The 11,550-nt window shown below is 40.1% G+C and overlaps 1 gene segment (V, D, J or C); it reads left to right on the plus strand.

Annotated features, from left to right (window-relative positions):
• Positions 1-7,095: 7,095 nt before the first annotated feature.
• Positions 7,096-7,606, plus strand: LOC138833364 (immunoglobulin kappa variable 1-9-like). The segment is given in 2 exon segments: positions 7,096-7,167; positions 7,284-7,606. Coding segments are annotated over 2 exon segments (378 nt in total).
• The last annotated feature ends 3,944 nt before the right edge of the window (positions 7,607-11,550 follow it).

Below are 11,550 nucleotides of genomic sequence, written 5' to 3' on the forward strand. Positions count from 1 at the left end.
ATGAAGTATAAGTAAAGTTGAGTCCTCGGTCTAGAGAACAACTCAGCTTCTGAGAAAGAAGAGTTTCCATTAATAGATGAAACAAATGTCCTCTAAAAGTTCAGAAATATCTGGCACATACATGCATAATATCCACAAAGCTAGATATGATTCCAGGTATTATCCTAAAACTAAAGAAGAAATACCTGAGGTGAACTGTTCCAGAGGGAGATGATAGGTAAGAATATTCAGAAGAGAAGCAATCCAGTCATTTATATGAGTTCACAGGACACCAATGAATGTACCAATGGATTGTCCATATACCTCGATCATGACACCTTATTGCACATATGTTTTTCAGTACTACTTTCCATTAAAAACTTTGAAAACTGTCCACTTCTCTCTATCAATGCATCTATCTGTCTTTCTACCTACACAGATATTATTACTTTTATAATACACATGTCTGAGTAATAATGATCATTATTAAACCATTTAACAAGGTTCAGGCAAACAACCTGAATATTCTTAAGAATTCTGTGTCACAAACTCCACTGATACCAGAGCTAGGGGCATTTTAAAATTAATTTTCTTTGGAAATGTTTGTCTTTGAGTGACTACTTTTAGTGAAGGAAAAACGAATCAAGTCATGAATAAGTTGAAAATGTTAAAAATTCTATTTGGGGTTGGGAATTGAGCTCAGTGGAAGAGTGCTTACCTGGAAAGTGCAAGGCCCTCAGTTCAGTCCTCAGCTCTGGGAAAAAATCTATTTTTATTACAGGCCAACAGAATCATAATGTTTTCTTGTCTCTAGAAACACAATGTGCTTGTCTCTATAAGCACATTGGACATCTGGGTTCTTCAGGTGTGTGCTTTGTCACTGAGATCTGCCAGCTGAAGCTCTGACTCTCACTGCCCAAGCCATGTTGATTTGCATGTGCCCAGAGCACAGCCCACTACACTGGGAACTTCTTCATAGGCTGCTCACACTCTGTGCAGGAGAAGTTCCAGTCAGCACACAGCATGGACGAGGGCTTCTGCTCAGCTCCTGGGGCTCCTGCTGCTATTGATTGAAGGTAAGGAAAGATGATACTGGGGAATATTCGTCCAGTATTCAGCTGAGCTACCTGGCTGTTCATGGAAGTACTTGGGCAGCAGAATTAATTAAACTGCTAATGGCTTTATATTTCCAATGTCAGGTGCCAGATGTGACATCCAGCCACCATCCCTGTCATCATCTCTGGGAGACAGAGTCATCATCACTTGCAGAGCCAGTCAGGGCATTAGCAATTATTTACATTGGTACCAGCAGAGAGCAGGGAAAGTTCCAAAGCTTCTGATCAGTTATGCAACTACTTTGCAATCTGCGTTTCCACCAAGGTTCAGTCGCAGTGGATCTGGGACAGAGTTCACCCTTGCCATCAGCAGCCTGCAGACTGAAGTTGTGGCAACTTATTTCTGTCAACAGAATTAAAATTTTCCTTCCATAGTGATACAAGCCATGACAAAAACTTCCCAGAGAAGCAAAAGTGAGAGGCTGGGCTGCCCCAGCTGCTCCTCCTGCTCTACCTGCACAACTGCCTCTACTCTACACAACTTCTCAGATGCAGCCAAACTTTAAGGTCACTGGAGAGAGAGAGGTCATGGAGGCATTTGCACACCCTAACTCTGTCCTCCTGCTCATCCCATGCAGCACACACCTTACAACGACTCTTCTGACTTTAAAAATCACTAACCTTCAAAAAGGGAGCTAAAAAAAATAGAATGGAAGAAAGACAGCCTCTTCAGTAAATGGTGCTGGCAAAATTGGTTAACTACTTGTAGAAAACTAAAGCTAGATCCTTCACCCTGCACCAGAATCACCTCTAAATGGATCAAAGACCTTGGAGTCAAAGTAGACACTCTGAAAACATTACAGGATGGAATAGGCGAAACTCTAGGTCTCCTTGGGACAGGCCAAATTTTATTAATAGAAACCCAGAAACACAACATATCAAAGAAAGGTTGGACAAATGGGATTGCATGAAATTGCAGAGCATCTGCATGGTAAAGGACATAGCTATCGAGATCAATAGAAATCCCACAGATTGGGAGAAGATCTTCACTAGCCATACAACGGACAAAGGTCTCATATCTAAAATATACTTGGAACACAAAAAATTAAATCCCCCAACAACAAATCCTCAAAGAAACAACAGCTCAATAAATAAGTGGGCTAAAGACTTAAAGAGAAACTTCTCTGAAGAAGAAAGAAGGATGGCCAATAGACACATGAAGAAATGCTCAACCTCCTTAGCCATAAAAGAAATGCAAATCAAAACAACATCGAGATACCACCTCACCCCAGTTAGAATGGCTATATTCAAGAACTCTAATAACAACAGATGCTGGAGGGGATGTGGCCAAAAGGGGACCTTACTTCATTGTTGATGGGAGTGTAAACTTGTTCAACTACTTTGGAAAGTAGTATGGAGTTTCCTCAAAAGACTCCACATAGAGCTCCCCTATGACCCAGCAATCCCACTTTTGGGCATTTACCCAAATGTTTACAAACAAGACCACACTAAAGCTACTAGCACAGCAATGTTTATTGCAGCATTATTTACTATAGCTAAGATATGAAACCAACCAAGATGCCTCTCAGTAGATGAATGGATCAAGAAAATGTGGTCTATATACACAATGGAATTCTATGCCTCCACTAGAAAGAATAACATTGTCCCAGTTGTTAGGAAATGGAAAGACTTGGAAAAAATTATATTAAGTGAAGTAAGCCAAGCCCAAAGAAACATAGGTCCCATGGTTTCCCTTATTTGCAATAACTAGTATATGTATGAGTCAAGCAGAAAAGGTCAGATAAGGTGATGTTAGTAAAATGAACCCTAAGATATGTATTTAAATCTTTTTTACTTTCATGCATTTGTTTCTAATGCATTCATTATTTCTTTGAATGTGGTATGTATATACAATGGAATTCTATGCCTCCATCAGAAAGAATGACATTGCCCCATTTGTTAGGAAATGGAAAATCTTGGAAAAAATTATATTAAGTGAAGTAAGCCAGACCCAAAGAAACATAGGTCCCATGGTTTCCCTTATTTGCAATATCTAGTATATGTATGAGTCAAGCGGAAAAGGTCAGATAATGTGATGTCAGGAAAATGAACCCTTAGATATGTATTTTAATGTTTTTTTCTTTCATGCATGTGTTTATAATGCATTTATAAGATTATCTCTTTCTTGCTTTGTATGGCCCTCCCCCACAGTATAACCCCTTCTTTCGCTATATTTGTTGTCAGTATAACTTGTGGAGGAGATGGGGAAAAACCAGTTGTTTAAGGATACAGGTGGAACTGTTGCAACAATGAGAAGTACAAGTTGTCATGTCCAAAATGAGCTTTACAATGTTGGTGCGGGGGTGGGGGTAGTGGAGGGGGGGAAGGAGAAGGATTGGGATTGGGGTGGAGGGGGAGGCTGGGAAGGGATGTGAAGGGTAAACAAAGGAGGAGGCTGCAATGCTTGGTAAGAAATGTAAGCATTATCCTGCCCATGTAATTTTAACCCCTCTGTACAGTATGTTCACAAATAAAATTAAATTAAATTTAAAAAATACAATTACAGCATTTTTTAAATTTTATTTTCTTGTAAAGATGCCATCCAGAGAGGTTACAGTTACATCAGTAAGATGATGAGTCCATTTTGTGCTGGGCATTGTTTACAATATTTAATGTACATATGTGAAAGAGAAACTACGCAACTTAGTGGGGGATGGATGGGGTTGAGCGAAATGCATCCAGATGAATTGTACTCATAAAGTGATATGTGAAACTCCTTTGTACAACTACTTAAAAGATAATAAAAACTAAAAAATGAAAAAAAAGATTATTTCTTTGTTGCTTTGTATGTCCCTCCCCCACAGTATAACCCCTGCTTTCACTGTAATTGATGTTGTTATAATTTGTGGAGGGGAAGGGGAAAAACAAGTCGTTTAAATAAGGATACAGGTTGACCGGTTGCAACAATGAGAAGTACAAGTTGTAATGTCAAAAATGAACTTTACAACTTTGGTGGGGGGGGGAGGATTTGGTGGGGGGCAGGAGGAGGCTGGGAATGGATGGGAAGGGTAAACAAAGGAGGAGGCTACAATGCTTGATAAGAAATGTACTCAATATCTTGCCCATGTAATTGTAACCCCTCTGTACAGTCTTTTAACAATTATAAAATGTTTTAAAAAAAAGATGTCAGTGAGACACAAAATGTTTAGTAGAAGTGAGCACAAATATATTGAATACTAAGATACCAGCATTGCCTGATAATCCAGGGAAAAATAGTATAGAACTTTACATTCTCCCTGCAACAAGATTCTGGCTGGATTCTTCATAGCCAGATCCCATCAAAGCACAAGAGATACAAACTCACACCTAGAGATGCCTACAGCAAAGCTGGGTCCTGGGTCATCTCCTTACTAGAACACATGGGAACAAACAAATAAACACCAAAAACCTAAACAACAAGGAAAAATAATAGGCATATATGGTGAATGGAGAGGATAAGCAGAGGGTATAGAGATGTTTGCTAATGTGAACAGATCTGGTATCAGTAGTCAGAATTTCATGGTGACAACTAGAATCATCACAAATGACAGACATGGCACAATATAAACAATTCCAAATTAAGTGAAAAATGTTGCTCATTTATTATGGAACAGTAAAGAAACCTATAGTTCCAAAAGCTGGTGAGCCTGTGAGTGAGTCACATTGGAAGAATTAGGCAGTGTGCTGCCTCCCCTCTATTACTTCATCTGATGAATTATCATTTTACATAAAAATGAACAAGACTTTTAAATGCATAAAATCCTTGTAAAACGCAAACTAGAAACTGGAATTATGTGTAGAGTGTGGCAGTGATAGGATGTTGCTCACTTGCCAAATTGATTACAAAATGCAGAATTTTACTTTGGGTGTTATGGAGATTGAAACTCAAAATTTCCTGTCTGCTACACAATTACATGGTCACTCTGAGTTATTCCTCATCTGCTTTTGTTTTTCTGACAGGGTAACATGCTTTTACTTTAGTTGGTCTGGCAATGCACTTTCAACTTCAGACTTTGTGTTTGTTCATCATAATATGTAAGAATGTTTGGATTTTTTTAACAAATATTCACTGAATCTTAAAATCAAGGATTAATTTGGTTTGGAAAGGGGTACAAGATGTCCCCTTCCTCCATGACCACCAGTCAGTCACCACCTTGAATCCCAAAGATTATAAATCCATTCAAGTTGAAATTCGGATGGAATTGAGACCGCTGTAACTATCATTTGTTTATGCATTATACAGCCCATGGATGTCTACAAACTCCATTGGGATTTCAAGGCTTTCTCTGGAAAGCCCTTGAGAATTTATTTTGCCATTAAGATGTTATTCAGAGAAACATCAGGTCTGGAAACAAGTTCCTACAAACACCATAAGTAAGGAAGTAAGGCTGAATAGCAGTTGAAAATACATTTAATGGTCACATAGATCTCAACCGCTCGCAGATCTGACCCTTTTCTCTTCCCCAGGACCAGAAAAAAAGCACAGTACCACTGAGGCAGTGTGGCATTGGTTTTGGTCCTGTCTTCAACTTGATTCCAAGTTACAATAAGTGAAAGTCATGAGCATTAAATTAATAGCCCTCATTTCCCAAATTGCCAAATTTAGCAGTCTCATTGAAATAATTACAAATTTGCCTTCATTGTCATCCTGAAGGCCTATCTTCTATCCCAACCACTTCAGGAATTTCACCCAGAGATCTGTGCCTCCCACCATCACACCTAGATGAATTGAGAAACAAAGTGATATTTAAAATGAGACACAATGCTACTAAATCTTTAAAACAGCTATTTTTTCTTCACCCTTGAAGTTGCCCAGTGCTGACCAGCTGGTTTTAAAAAGTATGGATGACCCTCTCCATTCTCCAGGTAGTAGCAGAAATTTGGACACATGTATCAAGAAAGAGATACATGAGGACTAGGGAGTTTGAAAGTAAGTTATTTGCCCTGAATTTGATGTGGAATGATCAGAGGGTAATGGATATATGAATGTACTATAGTTCTTGGATAATATGAAACTGTAAGTCCAAGTAAAAATTGTACCTGGTGATGTGGCAAATCACAAAAACTTAAGAAATTTTGTACTTTTCTAGTAGCAACATGTTTTTGCTTCAGCCCTCTAGCCATCTAACCACATGACATGCTTACTAAAACCCTTGGTATAGTTGTTTTCTCTCATTTTGAAAATTTTCCTCTGTAGCAAAATTTTTTGTTTATGCAGTAAATTCAGTAAGGAAGAGTTGGACTCAGTCTTTATACCTACTCTTGGGAGGAATCACATTTTACTTTGTGTATATGTTTGTTTTAGAAGAGCCTGAATTATAAATTGCTTGAAAATTTAACAGCTTATATATGTCTTGCTATGCCAGTGAGAAGGTTTCAATGCATAGAGATATTAAACCAGTTAAAAATATCCACAAGGGCTGGAAAGGTGGCTCAGTGGTAGAGCACTCACCTTGCATGCCCTGGGCTCGATTCCTCAGCACCACATAAGCAGAAAAAAAAGCCAAAAGTGGTGCTGTGGCTCAAGTGGTAGAGTGCTAGCCTTGAGCTGAAGAGATGAAAGACAGTATCCAGAGCCAGAGTTCAGGCCCCACAACCCAACCCCTCCCCCCCACCCCCATCCCCACAAAAAAAATCCACAAATTCTATTCTTTTCATATCTTCACTTCTCTACATGTCCTGAATATGAAGCACTCAATTATTACTTTACTCTTCTACCTTTCAAGCGTCATGACATAAGGATTGAAAAACTCAAGAGAAATGTTCATCATCCCTGAATGAACCAATAGATCTATTCAAAGGACAGTAGACTCACCACAGCTTCTGCTGTATTGGTGAAACAAAGTCTCTGGGCTAAACTAAAGTACGTAGGCACCGTGGAAATATGAGGATTTCCTGAGTTGAGCTGGTCCTATAGCTATTATCAGCTTTACCGACCTTTGCTGATTTGCATATGCTCAGAGCACAGCCTTCTGCCCCAATGACTTCATAATAGGCAGCTCACACCCTGAACACAGTCAGACCCAGTCAGCACACAGCATGGACATGAGGACCCCTGCTCAGCTCCTGGGGCTCCTGCTGCTCTGGCTCCCAGGTAAGGAAGGACAGCACTCCTCCCATCCTGTGTTCAGTGCTGCCTGGGTCTTCAGGGAAGTCCTCCTATAACATGACTAACAGTGAGGACATTTGTGTTTATGTTTCGAATGCCAGGTTTAAGATGTGACATCCAGATGACCCAATCTCCATCATTCCTGTCTGCATCTCCAGGCGACAGAGTCTCCATCACTTGCCGGGCCAGTCAGGGCATTAACTATTATTTACACTGGTATCAGCAGAAACCAGGGAATGCTCCAAAGCTTCTGATCTATAATGCAAAGAATTTAGCCTCTGGAATTCCATCAAGGTTCAGTGGGAGTCAATCTGGGACCGAGTTCACTATCACAATCAGCAGCCTACAGTCTGATGATTTTGCCACTTATTACTGTCTACAGGGTAGTAGTTACCCTCACACAGTGATACAAGCCATAACATAAACCTCCCAGGGAAGCAGAAGTGAGAGATTGGGCTGCCCAGCTGCTGCTCCTGGTGCCTCTATCTGCTGATAGAGCTTCTCAGATGTAGCACGGCTATGAACACTTTTGAAGTTTTCCATTGAAATGTGAAGGCTCCCCTGAATCTTTGTCCCTTTTCTCCTTCTCTAGCAGAAGCACAGACATGGCCATGTGTCTTCTCATATAAAGTCATTCTTTCTGATTCACACAGTAAAATAGAAGCTAGACAAGAATCTCTAAGAAGGAATTCTTTTAATTCAGGAAATGAGTCTAATCATTAGGTTCTTTAATCCTAGGTCATCAGAGAATTTGGAAGGAGGATTGTGGCATTCTCTGGTTGAGTGAGGCTGTCCTAGGGTTTTGAGCACATAATCCTGTGACTCTCCACCCTGTGGAAAAAGCCAGGTTGAGTGGCTGATGCTCTCACCTGACCCAACTGTCTCTCCAGGGGAATTCTCCAGGCCTCAATGATGATCAGATGTCAGGCAGCTTATGTCAAAAATTATAGAAGTCTCGATTTTCTGGGAAGTTGGCAGAGGAGAAGCTGGAGGCTAAACAAGCTCTCCCATAGAAAGCAGTTTTAGTGTTCCAGTGAACAGTCCTAGGCCAGAGAATCACACCAAGTGGACCATTACAGTACAGAGAGTTTGGCCAGAGAAGGAAAATCCAGGCAAGAAGACAGATCTGAGCACTTTCAGGTAGCCAGGCTGTGGCAGCTGCAGTAGCATCCATAGCCACCATACCTACAACACAGAGAGTCCGGGACAAAGGTGCCAGATACAGTGGATGAGTAGATTCTACTCAACACCAGCAAGAACTGACAAAGAATCAATACTCTGGCATGAGTAGAACTCTGACATCCTCACTCCTTCTCAGGGAGCAGAGGAGGGAAGGCTGTCCCTCCCCAACCCCACCATGGAGATCTCCATCTTTGATACAGACAAGGGCCTGGCTGAGCAGCTAGCTCCCACTCAGGCCTTGGAAGAAAACAAAAGCCATTTAGCCTATCACAGAAACCTGTCCAGACCTGCCAGGCTCAACTCCACCCAGGGGAAAGTCACCCAGACCAGGCAAAGGAGGCCCTGCCCCCAGAGGAGTGGCTTTCTTCACTGGGTAAACAGAGCCAGAGGATCCCCCTCCCTACAGCAGCCTTGACAATCAATTGAAATTCAGTAAACATAAGCCCTGAGAATGGCTCCAAGCTGGGCTCTGTGAGTTTCTCTGGAGCTAGACCCTCAGGGAAAAGCTACTATTTGCTGAAAGGCCTCAGCACTACCCAGAACCTAGATTCATCATAGAATCTCCAAACTAGAGGAAACAACCATCTCCCTCTTTTGTGATACTCAAAGCAGATCTCTCTCAAACTGAACTAGCCTGGGAGGAGAATCACAAAATCTTGGGAAAAGCAGAGCATTTTTCTGCCTCCTCAAACTGACTTAGGAAACCAATCAAGCCACAGGAAACCCTAACACCACAAGCAGACCAGAGACTCCACCAAGAGACTGGTTACGGACACAAGGGACATACAGGATCTTTCCATCACCCCCACGCCCCCCCAAAAAATCCAAGAACTCTTTTTGTACCTTTAAACTTTTTTTAAATTTTTTTCCTCTTATAATTTTTATTTTAGGTTTATATGTGTGTCTGTGCTTTATTTTTATTTATCTCTATTGACCTTTTGGTGCCTTATTTTTTCTGTATTTTTTCTTTTTTTCATTCTTTTCAATTTTTTCTCTTTCATTTTTGCGTGACTTAATTTCTGTTCTGTTCTTCCTCAGATATATCTGTCATCCATTATTAGACCTTATCCCCCATTGTGTTCACATTTAATCCAGAAATTTATTACTCATTTTACAACCTCTTATGCTTAAATTCTTTAATAGCAGTATTATCTCTTTATCTCTATATAATTTTTTAAGAATTTTTGTTTTTCCATTTTTTCTTGTTTTTTTTCTTTTCTTTTTAAATCTCTCTCATACATTCTCTCCATTCCCTCTCCAAGATTAGGACTTGGTTAAATTCACTCTCCTTTTACCTCTCCATACCCTCTAATCCTATTTTTCCCACATTTCTCCCTAAACCTAATAATTTCTGGTTTTCCAAATTCTTCCTTGCTTTTCTTATCCCATTAATCAATAGTTATTTGATGTTGAGCAGGTTGTATCTGTTGAACTATATTATATCTGCAGCCTTGTGACTGTGCAACTACAGGACTTTAGTTGATGGTTGCCTTAAAATAGTGTTCTTGCACAAAATTGATGCTACTTTCATGCCAAATGGGCAGAACAATCCGGAAAAACAAGAAAAAAATGGCAAGTCCAGGTATCTCAACTTCCTCTCATGATAATCAGGTGACAGAGCAGTTAATGAAAAATCCAGAGCAGAGTTCCCAATGAGCTCTACAAACACTTCTGGTAAACATATAGAATGAAAAGAACGAAAACCTGGAAAGGACTCAGTGTGAGCGTGATAGGGAGAGAGAGGAGGCAAACCAAAGATCAATACAGGAATCTCATGAGCGTGAGGAAGCTATTCAAAGATTGATACAGGAATTGCATGAGCAGCCTGGGAACAGACAAATAGAGACACAGGAATTGTGTGAGCAGGCTGAGAACACTCAAAGAGAACTACAGGAATTGTGTGAACGTGAGGAAGCTAATCAAAGAGTAAAACAGGAAGTGGGAGAGAGGGATGAGAATAGACAAAGATCAATAGAGGCATTCATGGAATCCATAAACAGCTGAAAGAATTCAGGGGGACTACAAAGGGAATGCTGAATGGAGCCTGACAGAAGGAAGGGGAGTCCAAGGAAACCATAACAAATCAACTAAGTGATTTGAGAATAAACATTGAACACCAAATTAAGGAAGTTCATACAAGATCTAAAACAAAGCTCCAACAAAAAATTTGAAGCTATTAAAGCTGACCAATTAGAAGGATAAGAAATAAAAAACAAAGTAATAAGTCTTGACAGTAGGTTAGACCATGCAGAAGATCGACTCTCAGGGATTGAAGACAGCCTAGATATTATAGAGAAAGAACATGCAACTATCCAAGACAAATCCAAGAAATATGACAGATCTATTCAACATTTGGAAGACACAATCAGAAGGCCTAATCTGAGGATAATGGGTGTAGAGGAGCACCTAGAGACAGAAGTTAATGGTCTAGGAAATTTGTTTAACAGGATCCTAGCAGAGAACTTCCCAAACATGCAAAAAGATAGGCCTAATCAGATACAAGATGCTCTTAGAACCCCAAATAGACCAGACTAGAACAGGACATCCCTAGGTCAGGTTATAATCCACACAGGATCAATTCAGACCAAGGAAAAGATCCTTAAAGCTGTCAAGGAAAAAAGATTAATCACCTATAAAGGGAAACCAATTAGATTCACCTCAGATTTCGCAGCAGAGACAAAGCAAGAAGAGCCTGAAATGATATATGCCATTCCCTAAAGACAAACAATTATCAACCAAGAATACTGTACCCAGCTAAACTCTCCTTCATAACTGAAGGTCAAATAAAAACCTTCCGTAGCAAAGAAAAATTGAAGCAATATATCTCCACCAAACCAGCCCTACAAAAGATACTTAAAGATGTCCTACACATAGAAAACCAACAAGATCACAATAAAGGACAACAAACCTCACCCAAACAGAATCCAAGAACCATAGGAAGGACCCAGTTGCCGCAGCCCTAAAGAAGATGGATAACATGGAAGGAACTCCCAAATACCTCTCAGTCTTATCTCTCAACATTAACAGACTTAACTCTAAAATTAAGCGAATAGACTGTCTAGTTGGAATAAAAAGTAAGATCCTTCTCTCTGCTGCGTTCAAGAATCACACTTTGCCCATAAAAAACAAACACACTTGAAAGTGAAAGGCTGGAACAAAATCTACCAAGTAAATGGCCCCCATAAA

This window comes from Dipodomys merriami, unplaced genomic scaffold, assembly GCF_024711535.1.
Source record: "Dipodomys merriami isolate MVZ:Mamm:240054 unplaced genomic scaffold, mDipMer1.0.p SCAF_204, whole genome shotgun sequence".
Classification (NCBI taxonomy): Eukaryota; Metazoa; Chordata; class Mammalia; order Rodentia; family Heteromyidae; genus Dipodomys; species Dipodomys merriami.